Source organism: Acomys russatus, chromosome 4, assembly GCF_903995435.1.
Source record: "Acomys russatus chromosome 4, mAcoRus1.1, whole genome shotgun sequence".
In the NCBI taxonomy this organism is placed as follows: Eukaryota; Metazoa; Chordata; class Mammalia; order Rodentia; family Muridae; genus Acomys; species Acomys russatus.
The window spans coordinates 57,182,316-57,201,917 of NC_067140.1; the positions used below are offsets into that span (position 1 = coordinate 57,182,316).

The 19,602-nt window shown below is 43.0% G+C and overlaps 2 protein-coding genes across 7 annotated transcripts in view; both read left to right on the forward strand.

Moving 5' to 3' along the window:
- Positions 1-8,442, forward strand: part of Tmem62 (transmembrane protein 62) — a 35,557-nt gene extending 27,115 nt beyond the window's left edge. For 2 of the 5 annotated variants that reach the window (XM_051144474.1, XM_051144475.1), the window contains 3 exons: positions 1,487-1,591; positions 5,050-5,168; positions 7,254-8,437. In XM_051144474.1, coding sequence (XP_051000431.1) covers positions 1,487-1,591; positions 5,050-5,168; positions 7,254-7,580 — 551 coding nt within the window. In that variant the 3' untranslated portion in view covers positions 7,581-8,437. Of the gene's footprint in view, positions 1-1,486; positions 1,592-5,049; positions 5,169-7,253 lie in introns of all 5 variants that reach the window. The other 3 variants (XM_051144473.1, XM_051144471.1, XM_051144476.1) reach the window with 3 other exon arrangements.
- Positions 8,443-8,870: 428 nt separating this feature from the next.
- Positions 8,871-17,890, forward strand: Ccndbp1 (cyclin D1 binding protein 1). 2 transcript variants are annotated; one of them, XM_051144477.1, is made up of 11 exons: positions 8,876-9,085; positions 9,207-9,266; positions 9,552-9,631; positions 10,318-10,399; positions 12,203-12,299; positions 12,468-12,541; positions 13,136-13,212; positions 13,455-13,732; positions 14,960-15,020; positions 17,459-17,505; positions 17,713-17,890. In XM_051144477.1, the coding sequence occupies exons 1-11, from the start codon at positions 8,986-8,988 to the stop codon at positions 17,825-17,827; spliced, it is 1,071 nt and encodes a 356-aa protein (XP_051000434.1). In that variant the 5' UTR covers positions 8,876-8,985; the 3' UTR covers positions 17,828-17,890. The 2 variants fall into 2 exon arrangements, with proteins under 2 accessions (XP_051000435.1, XP_051000434.1); XM_051144478.1 differs by lacking the exons at positions 17,459-17,505; positions 17,713-17,890 and adding an exon at positions 15,846-16,395 and having other exon boundaries at positions 8,871-9,085.
- Positions 17,891-19,602: the final 1,712 nt, after the last annotated feature.

Genomic DNA, 19,602 nt, shown 5'->3' on the forward strand with positions numbered 1-19,602 from the left:
GCCTTGGCTGTCCTAGACTCGCTTTGTAGACCAGGCTGGCCTCGAACTCACAGTGACCTGCCTGTCTCTGTCTCCCGAATGCTGGGATTAAAGGCATGCGCCACCACCGCCCAGCTAGAAAGCACTGTTTTATAGTGCACGTCCAAAAAGAGAAACAAGAACTCATCACCTTTGTGTTGGTATTGATAGGGCTTTTCTGTTAACTTCTAACTCCTTTAAGGGTTAATGTTGCATTACTAATTTTAAAATAACATTAAAATTACATATCAGTATTTTCTTCCTGGATGATTACCTTAATAGTTACAAGACATAGTTTCACCTTCTCAGTTATCTGGCTTAAAAGAAATATGTTCCAGACTGGAGAGATGGTTCAGTGGTTAAGAGAACTGTCTGCTTTTCCAGAGGACTCAGGTTGAATCCCTAGCACTTGCATGGCAGCACACAACTGATTTGTAACTCCAGTTCCAGGGGATCTGATACCCTCACACAAACACACATGAAATAAAATTAAATAATTTATTGTTGGTTTTGTTTGTTTGGAGGTGGGGTTTCTCTGTGTAGACCAGGCTGGCCTTGAACTCACAGCGATCCACCTGCCTCTGTGTCCTGAGTTCTGGGATTACAGGTGTGCACTACCATACCCAGCTCTAAATAAATTATTTTTTTTAAAAGAAATATGTTCCTTTTAAGATACAAAAAGAATCTAGTTTCAAAATATTTGAACAAAATTATGACCATATTTTAAAGTAAAGCTACATATTAGTTTGTTAGGGTCAAAGTAACAAAATACTAGTTGGCCCAAACAACAACAAAATCATTTTCTCAAAATTCTATAGCTAAAAGTCCAAGATCTCCCTATGCCTCTGAGGCTCCTCTCCGTGCCATATAGATGGTTACCTTCTTCCCTCTGTGTCCTCCCATGAACTTCCCTAGGTCTGGGAAAGCTTTATGATGAGGGCTGCTGTGAAGTAAGAACCATATCATATACGGGAAGGACTTTGTGGGTATATGCTCGTGTAAGATAAAGATGGAAAATATTTATATTTATTATAGCTTTTAGAAGTCTGTATACTTAGATACTGAATGAAAATGAAGAAAAGAGTGATGATTATATTGGTCATCCTTTGAACATGGCACAATCTTTCAAATCTACCTGAGGATAAAACAGTGTAGATCTCTGGCATGTGTGTCTGTCATTTAAGCTCCTAATCTACATGAAAATTCAATATAGTATAGTATATGTAATTATGTATTCCCAACTATGTTTTTGTCTATAAAATATCTTATAATAAACCCCTTTTTGAGCTTTCTACCATTTGTGATTTTGTGTGTTTTGGCTCCCCAAGAGTCTGAATTTTAGAGTAGTGTCTATGCATGTAGCAAAACATTTAGTGTACCAAAATACAAGGAAATCTTCTAGAGAAGGTTTAGAGAAATTAGCTTTGCATGTGTTTACCAGATTTTAAATTTTTTTTCTTTTGTTTAGGACCTCTGAGATTTGCAAATATGACATCATTTTCTCTTCATATCTTGAGCAAAATAAACATCTTCTACTATTCTATTTTGTTGCTGACCTTGTATACAGTGCTTGGTAAGTAAAGTACATACTCTGAGATTGTGGAAAATTCTGCTAAAGAACATTTTAAGGGTTTCTTTTTTCTTTTTCCTTCTTTCTTTTTTTCTTTTTCTTTCTTTCTTTTTTATTTATTTATTTTTTTGAGACAGGATTTCACTGTGTAGCCTTGGTTGTCCTGGACTCACTTTGTAGACCAGGCTGGTCTTGAACTCACAGTGATCCTCCTGCCTTTGCTTCCCCAAGTGCTGGGATTACAGGCGTGGGCCACCCCACGTGGCTAATACTGATAATTTTAACAACAAAATAATTTATACTCCAAGTAAAACAAAAAGCATATGAGTCCTTTATAAGTCATTTCCTAGGAGCTGGTTTTAGAAAATAAAATTATTTCTTAATATGTGTAGAGGACATGTAGTGAACATCAAGTTAAAGTGGGGCATTAAAAAGAATCAGGATTTATATGGAAATATAGTAGAATGTCAAAGTTGTCTGTCAATGCTACTTTTCACAGCTCCTTCGCCAACCATGTTTAAAGTTTTCTTTTTTTATTACATGCATCAGGATTTATATTATCTTGTGTCTATTGCTTCCTTGTCAGAATACCCATGGGCATCTTGTCTCCTGTTTATATGCCAGGCACTGAGCATGATGAGTATGCAGTTTGGTGAATATTCATCAATGTGTGGTTCTTTTCTTTTTGAGATGGAGTATCACTTCATAGCCTTGGGGAGCTTGGAGTTTAGTATTTAGACCAGGCTATCTTTGAATTCAGGGATCTGCCTGCCTCTGTTTCCTCAGTGCTAGACTTAAAGATCTGTATCACTACATCCAGAGAGAAGAGATTTTAAGGACGGTGAAGAAGGCCGTGAGGCACATGGCTTTCTGTGGGTTTGAGCCGGCCTGCTCTGCACAGTAAGCTTGAGGTCAGCCAGGTTAACACAGTGAGACTATGTCTCAATAAAAGAGAGCAGCAACAAAATTCATCTAAAAATAGAGGTATGAGATGAGGAATGAGTTCAGTCATGTTTGACATAATCTGTTTTACTGATTATTATACCTAATGTTTCATTTAACCACTTATAGAAGTAGAGAGTCAAATGTGGTAGCAAATACTTATAATTTCAGCACCTGGGCAGCAGAGGCAGGTGGCTTTCTGTAATTTTGAGGTCAGCCCAGTCTACATAGTGAGTTCTAAGACAGCCAGAGCTATGCATTGAGATTTTTTTTTTCCTCAAGTGAACAAACAAACAACAAATACTCAATTTAGCTGGCAAGATTTCTCAATGGATAAAGACACTTGCTACTTGAACTTGATTCCCAGAACCCATATACAGTATGATTTATTTTGTGTGCCTGGCCCTTTAAATGACCCTATGCCTGTCAATTTCAGTTGACTCTTGGACTTCTGGGAACAGGAGAGAATATAAAGAACTAGCAGAGGCTGAGAGCTGAGAGAGCAGGAGGAGGAAGAGTAGTTGGATTGGGGGGTAGGAAGAGTAGGCTGCAGGAGACAGAAGAGTAGGGTCAGAGGAGACAGTTGATGGAAGAGTGGGAAGATTGAGTAGAGCTAGAGAGAAGAGGTTGAGCAGAGTGAAAAAGAAGAGACAGTTGAAAGTGAATTGAGCTAGCAGAGCGAGGAGAAAGTTAGTCACAGTTGAGCCAGGAGAAGCTGAGCTGAGGTGGAGATGATAGGAGACGTACCCATGAAGAACTCACAAACAGTAGCAAATAAAGGGGGGAAACATAAAGCTACACTCATAGTGGAAGGAGAGAACTGACTGCTGCAAGTTGTCTTCCTATCTCCACATCTGTACTATGACACATGTCATAAACATGTGCTCATGCATGCACACATATACAGACCATACACACACACACACACACACACACACACACACACACACACACCCCACATATATACACAATATAATAAAAAAGGTTTAAAACTGTAAAAACAGCAAGCACTACAGATACAGTTTTCAGGCTTTTTGTTCATGGTTTACCCGGGCTAACGGTGCCTAGGGTGATTAGCCTCTTACCTACTCCTAGCCTTGCCTTCACGCTTCTCGTCTACCTCTGGGCTTTATTAGTAACTTCCTCCGTAGAACACAGTTAGAAATATATGCTTTTGTAACAAGCTACGCATCATGCCCTCTTTGGAAGTAAATTCGTGTTAGAAAAATATGTTGGATCTGTTTTCAATAATTGTCTTACACCAGGGAGTAAAGCAAATGATTTGGTTCCCAGGCTGCCATCAGTCAGTCAGTAGTCAGTCCACAAGTTGCTCTGTTTGAAGAATTGAGACTGAGTTTGCATGATGTGTCTAAGAATGTTGCCTATGGCTTTTACAGCCTGTTCCTTACCATTCTCGACAGAGGCCCACGCGTATGAAGGCACAGGGAAAGGTAGAGATGAGAGGCTAGTCAGCACGATGAAACATGAAGGAAACAAAATACGTGTCAAATCTGACAACACAATGACTGCCTTGATGAGAAAAGTTCAATAATAGTAATAAGAAAGAAGAGTATGTATGAGTGTATTTTTAATTTTTTCCATTAAAAATGGTTGACGATGGACTGGAGAAAAGGCTCAGCAGTTAAGAGCATGCACTGTCCTTGCTGAAGACCTGAGTTTCCAGCACAACTACCCATAACTCCAGCTCCACAAAGACCCTGCACATCTGTCTGGCTTCCACAGGCACTCATGTGCATCCCTGCACACTAGCATATACACATACATGTGGTCTTTACATAGTAACAATCTTTATAGCATACTTAAAGTTGTATTCCTTTAAAGAGTAAATCTCAGTTTTTCAAGAGTAATAATATCTCTTTGCTTCTTGAAAATGTTACTGTGAGACTGGAAAGCTGGCACAACAGTTAAGAGCTCTGGATACTCACCCAGAGGACCAGGGTTCAATTCCCAGCACCCACCTGGTGGCTCACAACAAGCTGTAACTCAAGTCCAGGGCATCTGATGTCATCTTCTGACCTCTTAGGGCACAACATGCATGTGGTACAAAGATGTACATGCAGGCAAAACACTAATATGCATAGAAGTAAATAAAATATCAAAAGAAATTTAAAAAGAAAATATTAGTGCATTATATTAAGGTTATTACAACAGAACGTTAAACATCTTGAACATGATGGTGTTTTCAGAATTTACAAGCCACGTATATATTTCAAGTATATGATAGACTGAAATGATTTCATAATCCAGAAAAGTGGAGAAAATAGCTGGTTATAATGTCAGGTAGGGAACATTGATTATCAAAGAAGAGATGCCACAAATAAAATGCTTAGTGATACTGACTTTTGTATCTCTTGCTTATTCCTGTAAAGATGTCTCATAAAATATGCAGACTCACACTTTACATTTCATTCTTATTTCTTATTTTCTATGTGTGTTTATATGTGTGGACACGACTCAGAGTTTTAAGTCTTTTGTTTTTCTGTCCATTGCTCTCTCAGGACCGTGGTTTGTTGGTGAAATAATTGATGGCAAATTGGGCTGCTGTTTTTCATTTGGGATATTTGTTGATGGGCATTTCCTGCAAGGTGGTCTAACATTTATAAGTGGAATTATGCAGGTAAGAGGTCCCCAGAAGAACACCCTGGCCTTGTTGGACTAATTATATGATAAAGATCTCCAGGTATTATCATGCCACAGAGATCTGCCTGCCTCTTACAGGTGTGTGCTGCTATGACCTGTTTTTGTTGTTGTTGTTGTTTTTTGTTTTGTTTTTTGAAATAGTGTTTCTTCATATTAGCTTTGGCTGTCCTGGACCCGCCTTGTAGACCAGGCTGGCCTCGAACTCACAGTGACCCTCCTGCCTCTGCCCCCGCTATGACCAGCTTTTTTCATACTTTTTTATTGATGAAAATGAAATAAGAGACTTACGGCAGAATAAATTTTACATTGCTAAGTTTTTAAAAACTGATTATAGTGAGGAAAAACTGTCAGAGGGATGAAAAGAAACAATAGGCACATAAGGAAAGTGAGTTCGCTAAGGGAAATATCGTTGTACAAATAGCAGAGCAGGGCTTCCTGGCTGCCTTGGCAGGGAGCATGTTCAGAAGGCGCACTGTGTCTTGGAAACACTGTCCAGTGTTCTTGGGAAACATGAATAACATAGTTTATACTTCATTCCTTTAAAATAAACACACAACTTAATTTCCATCCTTATCCTGTGGCTCTGTTTTCAATTCCCACCTGGTTTTGTGGTCAGCAAGTGTTGCCTTAAAGAGCCTAAGACCCTAAGGCAGCTCCCAGTGCTGGACTTTTGTTTCTTCTACTTCTCAGAAAGAATTTCCCTCAACTTATGCCTTGCTGCCCTTCATGTTTCAGAGAGTCTCCTACTTACTCCTCCCCACTGCCCCCCCCCCCTTTTTTTAAGAGAGAGAGAGGGTTTCTCTGTGTAGCCTTGGCTGTTCTGGACTCACTTTGTCAACCAGGTGGCCTCAAACTCACAGAGATCCGCCTGCCTCTGCCTCCTGAGTGCTGGGATTAAAGGCGTGGCCGCCACGTCCGGCTCCTAGTTACCCTTTCATGATACAGTTATTTCCTTCATTGAGCTTATCACAATCTATAATTAATCTTCTTGTAAATATACATTTATTTATTATGTATGTATATGCATAGACAGATATGTCTTTAATGGATCTCTTTAATTTTTTTATCTTATGTGCATGAGTATTTTTCTCATATGCATATCTGTGTGTCTTGTGACTACAGAACTTGGGGAGGCCAGAAGAGGGCTTCAGATTCCCTGTTCTGAAGTGTGCATGTGGGTGCTGGGACTCAAACTTGGGTTCTCTGTAAAAGCAGCAAGTGCTCTTAATTATTCACCTCTGTAGCCTGCCACCCACCTCACCTCCCTACCTTTATTTTGTTTTTTGTTCTCTGTTTTACTTGCTCACCAGTGTGCCTCTGACCTAGAGTGCAGCGCAGTGCCTGCCGCATTATGGGCGCTGTATAAATATTTATGAACGAGCCACGCAGCAACGGCACCTGGGTTATAACCTAGATCTAATTTACATTTTAGTACTCAGAATGCTACCTCAGTACTGATCCCTAAGTCCTCCTTTCACTCTGCCAACACAGAGTATATACCCTGCCATGTGCCTGTGCAGATCACTCAGTTCATTTCCAACATAAACACTGCTATCTGCAGTGTATATCTGTATTACAGTACATCTGTGTTATACTAGAGGCTTCAACATAAAAGATGCCTCCATTTAAGATGAACAAAAGGACAGGAAAATACACAGCTAACTATATGTCAGCTGTTCTCTTACAAACAGCTTTGATAAATGTATTAAAAATCAGACATGTGCCAGGTGTCATGGCGCACACCTTTAATCCCAGCACTCAGGAGGCAGAGGCAGGCAGATCTCTGAGTTCGAGACCAGCCTGTTCTACAGAGCTGGTTCCAGGGCAGCAAGACAGAAAGTCTGTCTTGAAAAAAAGAAACCAGACATATAAGAGCTGGGACATAGCTCAGGAGTAGAGTGCTTGACTAGTGTGTGCAAGTCCCTGGGTTCTATCCCCTCCACCACCCCGAGAAACAATAGTCAGACATCTAAAGACATAGTAATAGAAGCTGCTAATGCTGAGAGCCGGCCCCTCCTAGGCCTTGGTGGTAAGTTAATGGCTCTGTCTCCTTTTCCTCTAGCTGCTGTTCTTTAACATTCCCTTGAAGGCCTACCTATGTTGGAGCTTGCTGCAGCGGTGCTTTGGTCACAACTTCAGGTCTCATCTCCACCAAGGAAAACACTTGACGATTGTGCCCATTTACCTCCTTCTGCTTCTGCTCTACATATGGCAGATTTATTCTTGCTACTTTCTTCATGTTACATATGGGACCCTAGCCTTTGTCTTCTCCCCATTGCGGACCTGGTTGACACTGGTGGCACCTCTACTCATTCGATGTGTGTGGACATTGAACTCCACTGAACTTGGAACATTCATGGTGCAGCTAAAAAGTCATCTGAGCACCTGAAGTCCATGGCTTACAGCTGGCAGCCTGGCCGAGGCCCAGTCTCCACATTTGTACCCCAGATCTCTGCCCCAGAGGCAGATGGTAAGCCACAATCAAGGGGTGAGCTTCAGGAAGCCGTCACTCCTCAGACGGCTGGATGTTGCAAGTGTTTACTACTGATTCCTGCAGTGTGGACTGCAGAAAAGTCTAACGGTTGATTCTTTCCTCCTCAGGAGGCAAAGAGCCCTAATCAAGGAGACTCCCAGGGTGGGGTCTCTGTGTCACTGGAGTACCTCAGCACTACTGTGTTTGTTAGTCATCCTGTGAAAAGCATCCAGCCCAAGCTTGGAATTCAGGGTGCCATTTTATGCCTAGGGGATCTGTGGAGACTTGGCCTGGACCTTTACCACTCTTGAGACTTGATTTCCCAGCCTGTTTCCGACGGATTAAGGGCTTTCTTGCTTCCTTAGTCGAGGCCGTTTTTAACTAATCCAATAAATGAATGAATGATAAATATCACAGCATCAGGTTGGAGAACTATCTCAGTGGTTAAGAGCATGCACTTCACCTCCAGAGGACCCCAGTTCAATTCCCAGCAACCATGCCAGGTGCTTACAACTGCCTGTAACTCTGGCTCCAGGCCAGAGCCTCTGTGGGCACCTGCATTTGTGAGTGCACTGACTTACAGTTAAAAAAATAATAAAAGACAAATATTAACAGAAACATCACAAACGGATCTGCAGTGTGGCTAAACATACGAGAACCAGAAAATGGGCCTGGTGTTTGGGGCTTGGAGAAAGAATCACCATGGAGCTGGAGAGTCAGCAGTTCCTAAGGTCACAGGTTCGAATCTTATCACCCTTACAGTATACCTCCAGGCCCCAGGGTTCTTGTACCCTCTCTGCCACCTGCAGGCACTGCCACAGATGTACTTGCAGGCAAAAAAAAAACCTCAGACACATAAAAAAAAACAAAACCAAAAAAACAGCCAGGTCGAGTAGGTCAGAAGACTCCTGGCTGGGTTTTTAGAAGGCGAGGCAGGAGTGGTCTAATGTCAGGTGATGAGGGACAGGCACCTGAACACATTTCTAGACCACTGGGAAGGCGGAAGGCGGAAGGCAAAGCCTGGTGAGGGAGACTAAGCTGGGTCTCTAGGCCAGGCCAGGGAGGGCGTGGACGGTTTCTAGGACTCGGAGGAGGCGTGGCCTGGTCTCTAAGTGGGCCGGACAAGGGTAGGCGGGTCTCTAGGCGGGCGGAAGCTTGTACTGGTGGCCAGGCTGTTCGGGAAGGCGGGGTCGCAGACGGGGAAGAAGGGGAGGGGCACGATGTGTGTTGCCGGAAACGAGAGACTGTTTTCAGCACCGGAAGTACTGCGGCAAGGCCGAATATTTTAAGCGTCTTGGCTAGTTCCCTGCGGGAGGCTGTAATGGCTAGCTCGACAGCCTCAGCCCCCTTCCTTGCGCCGCCTCTGGAGCAGCTCCGGCACTTAGCCACGGAGCTGCGGTCTCTTCTCCCTCGAGTACGGGGTGAGTTGTGGGAATCTATGACCCTGGGCTCAGGATAGGGAGGTCCGGCGCCAGGTCAGGGCTCTGCTTACCTGTCTTTTGCTTTTCGGGGTGGTCCGCCTTCCCACGCTGCACCCTCAAGTCGGCGAAGCCCAGGAGACAGCCGAGGAATTTAATCGAGAGATGTTTTGGAGAAGACTCAGTGAGTGCCTCTGCACACTTCCCCCATCTCTCCCTGCATCCCAACCTCTTTTCCCTCTGCTGTTCCCTGAGGAGATGACAATCCTCTCGCTCCTCGTCCCTTCTGCTACCCATTCTCGGCACTTGAGGCTGAAATATGAAATAAAATCTGGAGTTGTTTTGGACAGGTTTATAATATGGGTGGAGAAGGACGCGTTATCTTAAAAAAAAAAAAAAAAAAAAAAAAAAAAAAAAAGTCCGTGGAGCAATTGCAGCTAACTTTGGCACTCGCCTCTGCCACCCCCAGATGAGGCAGCAGTGAAAGTGTCAGGAGAAGCCACAGTTCTAACCACGCTCTTTTCTCGACTTCCACTGCCATCTCCGCAGGTGAGCTTTACTTCCTGGGATTTTTGTGCTGCTCCTTAAGAATCCTCTAGTTTTCTTCTCACCTTTTACACTCAAGGCACATTTATTTCCCCCATTTAGCAAAAGAAGAGTGTAGTTCTTACCTCACGGAATTGTGAAGACCAAATAGCTTACTGCATAGGGTAGCAAGGTATTCTAAATTCAGTCTGAAACTCAGCCAGGCTAGTTCCTCCTAATTTTTAAAGCCCTTGTTGATTTATAGATGTTTCATATACACACTCCCCATCTGACAGATGAGCAAGCAGGTTTAGAGGCTTGGGTCAAGATTAGCAAGTGGTGGAGGTGAACTTCAAAGTCTAAGCAGTATCTAAGCAACACCTGTTACATAAAACCCTTTAGTATTAAATGGTCAGGTGGTGGTGGTGCACCTTTAATTCCATCACTTGAGAAGTGGAGACAGGCGGCTTTCTTGAGTTTGAGACCAGCCTGGTCTACAGAATGAGTTCCCAGACAGCAAGCGCTGTCCTTCCTTTTGTAATGCTTTTTTTTGAATTGTTTTGCCTAGTATGGGATGAGTACATTATAAGGCCTGACTCTCGATAAGTTTGCAGGAAGCATTTGCTCATGCTTTATATCACATTTTATATCTTCCTCGGTGAGTGGTTTGATAGCATTGATTCTGAATGTTCACTCTTGTCACCTCACAGGAAACCCAGAGGATCTGTGAACAAGTCCATATTGCCATAAAGGAAATTATTGCAGTGTATTACTCACTTCCTAAGGAGCAGGGTAAGTCACTGTGTGTACACAGTAGTGTTGCTAAAGTAATAAACCTTACCCTGATATGTTACATATTAACATGTAAACATTATTTGTAAACATGTAAACATTATTATATGTTTATCTTCAACCTAATATCGTTATCTATTTATATGTAAATACACTATACTGTAAGGATCTGTAAATAGCTAAGGGAAAACCCCAGACTCAGATAGTATGCAAAACCAAAGAGCATTTATTCTGCAGAAACAGCCAGCATGCAGGGTCAACCATCCACACAGAATGGCCAAAGGCATGCAGGCTTTTTTATAGGGAGCTAGGGGACTTCTAAGAGGGTGTGCTATCTTTTAATTTGATTGGGTGGGCTAAGGAACAGTCACAGGGTGCATACGCTGATAGGTTGGGGCAGAAGGGCTGGTCAGCTGAGTTACAGTCCATAGGCATTAGGCCAAATCTAGTCATATATAGTCACATTAGCCACTGATTGACTCAGATCTTTCCTGCTCCGTCTAGCAGCGTCCTGTTATGGGAATCCAACTGAGACTAGCTGGTGCTGGCCAGCACCGGGGGGCTATGTGGCTTCTACCATGGTTCCATGAGCCTGGGGCTGTGTGACAGAAGTCACAATCCACATCCCTCCCATAATGTCCAGTCCTCACAATACATGCCTATTCCGTTTTGAGCATGTGACTTTTCCCCATAAAATAGTGAAAGATAATTTTATATGTGAGTGACCCCTGTAGCACTCCATTATACAAAGGTTCTGATGTTGTGTACCCGTGATTTCCCATCATAACTGCTTTACCTAATTCTTTAAAAAGTGTGTGTGCGCATATATGCATGTGCAGGTACACATGTGGCAAATGGTTCTCTCCCTCCATTTTGGGTTCCTGGGATTCAACTCGGATCATCAGGCCTGTGAAACAAGTGCTTTACCTGCTGGCAGTGCTCTTAAGTGCGGAATCATCTCTCCAGCGCCTCAACTGACACTTTATAAAAAACATTTGTGTCTGTATGTGCACACATAGGTACATGTGTTTATTCATGCATGTGTTTTAGTTGTTTGTTTATGCATTTGTATATGAATACATGCAGCGACCAGCACCTTATGCTTTTGAGAGAGTCTCATTGGAGTTCACTGATGGTCCAGGGAGCCTCCTATCTGCTTCCACAGCACTGGTATCACAGGGAGGCTCCATTGTGCCTGCCTTTCTCGTGTAGGTCCTGGGACTTGAACTTAGGCTGCCATGGTTGCATAACTGGTACTTTACCAAATATGCTGTCTTTTCAGCTCCCAGTTCACTTTTCCTTCCCATCCCTTCGAACTGCTGTATATGCTTGCTGAGTCTGAGCTCCATCCCCATGCCCAGGCCATCCCAACCCTCTTCCACCTGGCATTACATCATAACCTAGTTACCAACCCCATTGCAAGTTAAGTGCCCACCAACCTGGCCTGTAGATTTACACCTTTCATTGATGTTATGCCAAGAAAACGGCCTAGTTCATCAGGGTTACTTACAAATGCTTTAAACTTGCAGTGTTTGTCCACAGTTACCAAAGGGCCAGTGTCCTTAATGAATGAATACACGTGTAAAGGCTTTGTTCCAAAACTGTGGAGAACAGTTCTAAGGAACGGCCAGAGGGGCAATGACCTGAGAATTTCAGTGGGACTTGAGTCTTGCACTGGTGTATGTGTGTGATGTGCACCATGTGGGTATCCATTACCTCATAGTTCCAGAACACCAAGACTCCAGAAAGCAGGTGGTAACATTGGAAACGACCGGGCTACTTACTCTTGGGCTTTGGTCATAGGCATCACCCTGAGAAAGCTGGTACGGAGTGCTACTCTGGACATTGTGGACAGCATGGCGCAGCTCCTGGAAGTGGTTCTCAGCGCTCCACCGCAGAGGTAGCAGTGCAGCAGGGTGGGCTGACAGTTAGCGGGTGTCCTTGGCTCGGAGGGAAAATTGCCCTAACAGTGAAGTCAATCATAGTGGACAAAGTAGAAATGAGAAGGAGCTCATTAGGGCACAGGAGCCTAGGTTATTGATACGTCCTTGTTAATTCCTTTTTCCAGCACTGAGAGCGGTGACCTTATTTCCTGCAATAGTGTCTCGATCGCATGCCAACAGGTGCCTGAGATCCCAAAAGGTGGGTAGAAGTAAACTATTACCTGCTGGCCAGAGCAGTGAAGCCTCTCAGGTCTAGCTTCCAGCTCCACCTTATGTTAGATTTTAATATTTCTATAAAGACTTTAGTGAAATAATATATCACTTATTTTCATCAATATTAATTGATTTAGTACTTTGTGCTGCTCCTCATACTGGAGTTTGGTTTGGTTTGGATTTGGCAGTGCTGGGGATTGAGTCCAGGGCGTGCCAGCCAAGGGCTTCACCACTGAGCTCAACTCCTTCAATCAGACTCCTCCTCCTGCTGTGGCTCTGTCTCTGGCTGAACAGATAAAATTTGTTCTCCCATTACTGTCCCAGGAGAGCGTGTGAAAGAGTTATAAAGCAGAGCCAGGCAGACTAAGAGGGGTTATCAAGAAGACTGTGATCACAGACAACACGAGACAGTTTTATTTCTTCTGGTGGTGAAGTTAAAATGCCTTTTTAAGCCTCTGTCGAGGCAGAGGATATATAAGGAGACTGTCACTTTAAAGCAGTGTCAGCTGCCCTTTGTAGTCTTAGGAGAAAGGTTAGGTTTCTCCTCTTAACTCTACTGCTTCTGACTTTTCACTCCTAGATAACAAAGCTGCAGCCCTTTTGATGCTGACAAAGAGTGTAGATTTTGTGAAAGACGCACACGAGGAAATGGAGCAGGTGAGGGCACTTACCTGTCTGTCTTCCCTGTCACCAGGAAGCAGCTTCATGGCTGGTCATGAGACAGGAGTTCTCCCACCCCACTCTCGCTCCCATCCTGTTCTCCATCTCCCGCCACCTTTGGCTGGACAAGTAGAAGGAGAATGTTGTTTATAAAATGATTCAGTTTTGTGGCCAGTAGCAAAGCAGGTGCCTAATGATGGTGGTGAAATGTTTGCACTTGCGAATATGGTTTGTCTTAGGCCGTAGAGGAATGTGACCCTTACAGTGGCCTCTTGAATGAGTCTGAGGACAACTCCAACAGCCACAGTGATGAGGACGGTGCCCTAGGGCTTCCAAGCAATCAGGACTCGTACTGGTCAGAGGAGGATCAAGAGCTCATAACCCCCTGCCTTGCATTGGTGAGAGCAGCCCGGGCTTCCCTCAAGAAAATCCGGGTCCTGGTGGCTGAGAATGGGAAGAAGGAGCAAGTAGCCCAGCTGGATGACATTGTGGATATTTCTGATGAGATCAGCCCCAGGCAAGTGTATGTTGCACTTGAGGAAACAGGAGCACTGTGATCTGAGCTTATGCTGCTGCTGCTGCAGGGTTTCCTTCAGCAATCTGTCTGTCTGTCTGTCTGTCTGTCTGTCCATCCATCCACCTATTTATGAGTGTGTATACACACACACACACACATATATACATGTGTATATATGTGTGTGTGTGTGTGTGTGTGTGTGTGCTCTATCTGCATGTACACCTGCAGGCCTGAAGAGGGCATCAGATCCCAGTATTGATGGTTGTGGTTGCTGGGAATTGAACTCAGGACCTCTGGAAGAGCAGTCGATGCTCTTAACATCTGAGCTATCTCTCTAGCCCCTCCTTCAGCTTTTTATATTTTGAAAAATTTCAGGCTTAAAGGAAATTGAAAAAAACACTTCAAGCAAATAGCCGTGCATCCTTTATTTGAATTCTATTCACCACTTTCCTTTTCCCTTTACTCAGTGATAAATAGGCATAATATGTTTTCCCTAATGATTTAAGGCATAAGTGACTTCTCATCCCTAAACAGCTTATTGCAAATGCCTAAGAGCAGACATTCTTAGAGTCACATTCAAGAGATTTAACATGTGATGTAATAATAACATCTAATACTAAAATTTCTCTATTTGTTTCAAAATGTCTTAAATACTGGGTTCCATTAAGGTCTCTTACTGCATTTTCTTGGCATCTATGTAGTTTCTTGCATTCTGGAATAGTCTGTCCCTTCTCATCTGACTTTGGCATTGGCATTTCAGAATTACATATTGTAAATACACAACAATTTGGATTTATAAGATTATTTTCTTTTATACCTTTAGGGTCAAAAGTATGATCGAGTGTTTTGTGCTTCCCCCTATATGTTGTTGGGGAGACACACTGTGTAGTGGTAATAGGTTTGGTCACATGGTTAAAGTTGTGGCCTCTTTGGAAAGTACCTTTTACCTAATGTGTTTAGTTTCCATTGATGAACCTGCCAGCATCACTTACTAAACTGATGGTTTTGAATTCTCATGTCTTTGACTGAACTAACAATTCCCCATCCTGTGAACCACGAGCATTTTTACCTCATCTTCCTAAATAGGATCTTTTGTTTCCATAAACATCGGCTGAGTTGCTTCTGCATCGCATGCCTGCAGTGACTAAGTTGGTGTGTGCTGGAAACAACCACACTGAGCTCTGTCCCTCTTTTTTGGTAATGGTTATATTTGTCTTCTGCCCTTAGTGTGGATGACTTGGTTCTGAGCATATACCCACCTGTGTGTTACCTCACCGTGCGGATCAGTGTAAGTACCAGCTTCAGACTGGTAGAAGTTCATTAGTCTCTAGTATTTCCTATAAGCTATGGAACATTTATTCTTTGCCAAACTTCTGTGCAGGTGTAATAGTTTTCACAGTAGTACAATTATGGATTCTTTTCTATTTAACAAGCTCTTAGAAACACCGCTGGTGTAACATTTTTGTGTTTTCAGCATTTTTAATTTTGTTGTTGTTTTGAGACAGGATTTCTCTGTGTAGCCCTGGCTATCCTGTACTCCCTTTGTAGACCAGGCTGGACTCGAACTCACAGTGATCTGCCACCTCTGCCTCCCTGAGTGCTGGGATTACAGGTGTACACTACCTTGCATGGCTTCTTATGTATATTTGTGCTTGATAAATACTAGCTGGAAGCCGGGTGTGGTGGTCAGCCTGGTCTGCAAAGCGGGTCCAGGACAGCCAAGGCTACATAGAGAGACCCTGTCTCGAAAAAAAAAAAATGCTAGCTGGATTTGAGTTATAATAGCCACATGCTTTGATACTTTAATTCTTTTAGAACCACTTGGGTAATTATTTGAAAAAAAAAAAATCTGAAAATCTTAGAAAACAGTGCTTTCAAGAGTAAAATTCAGCCGGGCATGGTGGTACATGCCTTTAATCCCAGCACTTGGGAGGTAGAGGCAGGCAGATTGCCCTGAGTTCAAGGCCAGCCTGGTCTACAAAGGGAATCAAGGACAGCCAAGGCTACACAGAGAAACCCTGTCTCAGAAAAAAAAAAAGTAAAATTTCTCTTTTTATTACTTTTTATTTATTGGGAGAGGGGCATGTATGCACATGTCTGTGTGCAGGTACAGGTGCATGTGCTCATGTGCAGAGGCCAGAAGATGTTGAGTAGGCTCTGTCACTCTGATTACCTTGAGACAGATCACTCAGTGAACCTGGAGCTAGTCTGGCAACCAGCAAGCTCAGTGATCTCCTTGTCTCTGTTCCCACAGCTCTGGAGTAACAGGTATACACATGGCATACACAGTTTTTTTAATGGGTGCTTGGATTTGGACTCATGTCCTTTTGCTTGCAAGCACTCTTAGCCACTAAGGTATTGTTCCATCCCAAGTCAAATTATTTATAGAGATCTGAATTTACTGACTCAATACCACAATATATATTATATATCACATACATATGTATTTATGATTTATATTCCTTAAGTGTTACTGCCTCTAAAGTTATGTTCTCTTATTTTTATGAACTCCAGTTTATACCACTAATGTTACTGGGAGAGAAGTGAACCTGCCAAGTAGCTTAAATCTTACAAGATGTATTGGTTCTAATATTTGATAAATTACTTGGTAGAAGATTAATTAATGTGCAGAACTCTTCAGGAGGACAGATTCTTTGGAACATTAACTTTTTTTGGCATTAACCTTTAAAAAATTGAATTCCTAAGAAATATAATTTTTAGCAAGATGTTCTATTAATCAGCCCAAACACAGTATCACATGAAGTAATTTATACCTGTATGTGTGTGTTATTTTATATTGTTGCTGCACATCCATCCCCACACTGTCTTTTTGTTGTGGATGTGGTGCTTAGGATTCAAATACGATATGACACATGCTAAGCAAGGGCTCTGCTGCTGAGCGTCAGCCCAGCTCTTGTGTCTCCAGTTTTACCATCTTGGGTCTTAAAATTCTAAACAGGAACTTCTACTATTTCTGCCTCATACCCTAAACCATGACAAACTGTTAGAGTCTCCTTTTTTTTTTAAAATTTCAAACATTCTTCCTATGTGTAGTCCAAGCTGCCTTAAAATTCACTATTCTCAGTCCCAGTGTGGTGGTGCACGCTTTTAATCCCAGCACTCAGGAAGCAGGGGCAGGTGGATCTGTAAGTTCTAGGCCAGCCTGGTCTACAAAAGGAGAAACCCTGTCTGAAAAAAAAAAAATTAAAAATACTGAGAACCCAAAAATGTTACACTAGCAGTGTTCCTAAGAACTTGTTAAATAGAAAAGAACCCATAATTGTACTACCATAACCTAGTCAGCCTTTTAAATTGCATTTGTTTATTTTGTACACGCACATGCACGCGCACACACACACACACGCACACACACAGTTGTGTGTGTGGAGACCAGAGGACAACTTGTGGGAGTCCTTCCTTCCATCATGTGGGTGTCAGGAGTCACATTCAAGTTGGCAAATGTGACAGTGAGCATGCTTGCCCACTGAGGCATCTCACCAGCCTAGTCAACATTTTTGTTGTTGTATGTTTTATCTTCAAGGCTTTTTTTTTTTTAAACACGAACACTAGGAGTTCAAATTCAGGTCTTTATGATTGCATAGCACCAAGCCTCTTCTCCCGCCTCCTTTAAGTCTCTTTTAAATGATTCTCTGATCATCATTAATTGGTAACTCAAGCTCTCCTTCCTTTGGTTGAGGTTGAGTGACGTCTCTATTTGTTTTCTAGTCTGCGAAATTGGTGTCTGTTTTAATAAAGGCGCTTGACATCACAAAGTAAGTATGAAGACTTCTCCCTACGTGGCTTGGGAGTAAAATCATCTCCCTAGCTATTCTCAAGAACTGACCTCATTTTAAGAGTGGGGGAGGGGAGCTGTGGGTGTGGAGCAGCCAGTCTGTGAAGAGGACCGCCTTCTTACTGGCGCTTCTTGAACCCTTTGCACTGTGTTAACTTGGTAACTTTTTTTCCTGTTTTATTCCCAGAGCAAGTCATGTGACCCCCCAGCCAGAAGACAGCTGGATCCCTTTACTCATTAGCGCCATTGAACACTGCATGGACAGAATTAAGGAGCTCACACAGCATGCAGCTGAACTGTGAGCTTCCAGGCCATCCTTACCTCTCTCCTCCAATAAAAACTCTGCTTTTATTTATTTAATTTAATTTTTTTTCCCCCGCTGTCTGCTTTTAGAAGTGGATCTATGATAGGATGCTTGCTGGACAGAAAGGAAGCTCTTGTCTATTTAAGAAGAGATTATTATCAAGATTCTAGAGTTGGACAGACCGGCAGTTATCTATAACTCATATAATGTGATATACTTCTGTGCTAGTCTCAGAAGAAATTTGTATAAATTTGTGCTCTGAGCTGATTTTTGGGACTTCTTAAGGAAGTTGTCTTATTCTCTATTTTACAGTATTTTGTTTTATTGAGATTTTGATGATCTCAATAAAATGGCAACCTATGTGATTAAATGTGTCATTCAGTATGTGTTCAAAGTGTCACTTAAAATCTTCTATTGTGAGCCAGGCCTGGTGGCATACACCTGTAAAATCCTATCATTTGGGTTGCAGAGGCAGGTAGATCTGAGTTTAATGCCAGCCTGGTCTACATAGTGTGTTCCAGGACAGCCAGAAAGCTACATAGAGAGATCCTGTCTCAAAACTGAAAACAACCCATATGTGCTAATGTGCTAGTTATGTGATAAGTGGAAAATAAAAAAGCTAAGGCTAAGATTAATATTGGGTTGATAGACGAGGAGAGCATAAATGGGGGGCACTGTGGGAACATAAAAGTTGGAGAGGGAGTTCTGGCTGAAGGTAGACTGAAAAATATAATCACAGTATAAACACTTTCCTCTTCCAGAAGACCGGCAACAGAGACCTTGGAAATCAGGGGTGTGTGTGTGTGTGTGTGTGTGTGTGTGTGTGTGTGTGTGTGTGTGTGTGTGTGTGTGTGTGTGTGTGTGTGTGTGTGTGTGTGTGTGTGTGTGTGTGTGTGTGTGTGTGTGTTGTGTGTGTGTGTTGTGTGTGTGTGTGTGTGTGTGTGTGTGTGTGTGTGTGTGTAAAATAAAGAGTAAGGAGGAGGGAAAAGTGACCCAGGTGTGTGTGTGTGTGTGTGTGGTGTGGTGTGGTGTGTGTGTGTGTGTGTGTGTGTGTGTGTGTGTGTGTGTGTAAAATAAAGAGTAAGGAGGAGGGAAAAGTGACCCAGGGCAATAACAGAATAGAGCAAGTCACCATGCTCAGTTGACTCTGGGTAGGGGAGGGGTAGCTGTAGGGAGGAGAGAGAGCTGAGTAGGTTATCCAAGCCCTGAAGCTCTAGCCTCATCACCAGATCCAGCCTCATGTCTTGGTGTTCCTTTTCCAGCTACAAGAAGCCTGTGTCACCCCAGGAGTTCCTCCTTTATACTTTTGTTCTCTCCCACCCTGGCTTTGAATAACTGGATTACAGACACTGATCCAGCCTGTGCTTTATGGGTGGAGTCTCAGATGCTGGTGCACTTCTGTGCCTGCCTTCAAGCGTTCTGGTTGCAAATGCTGGCCCCGCTCTCTGCTGTCCACACAGTGCTGCTGTCTCCCCAGTCCATGCAGCTTGGAGTGTGTTGCTCAAATTCCAATGCTGCATCATGTGCCAGGTTCTGCTACATACATTTCCTAGGGGTTCAGTGGGTCCCTGGCTTTGGGGGGCAAAAGGAGGGGTCAGAGGATGATAGTGTTCTAGGTTCTCAGGTTTAGGGTGCTTTCCTCCTCCTCTAGAGCTGTGTTAATGGGTGGCTGTGGTGCTGTCCTCTGCTGGTAGGTCCAGGGCAGCGTGAGTTCAGCCTCTTCCAAGCTTTTCTCATTATCCTGCATCCACGTGCTTGCTCCTCTGGGCAAAG

Coding starts and splice junctions, on each gene's coding strand:
- Ccndbp1 (XM_051144478.1), top strand. CDS start 8,986: ATGGCTAGCTCGACAGCCTCAGCCCCCTTCCTTGCGCCGCCTCTGGAG. Junction 9,632..10,317: donor TTCCACTGCCATCTCCGCAG/GTGAGCTTTACT, acceptor GTCACCTCACAG/GAAACCCAGAGGATCTGTGA. Junction 13,213..13,454: donor CACACGAGGAAATGGAGCAG/GTGAGGGCACTT, acceptor GGTTTGTCTTAG/GCCGTAGAGGAATGTGACCC.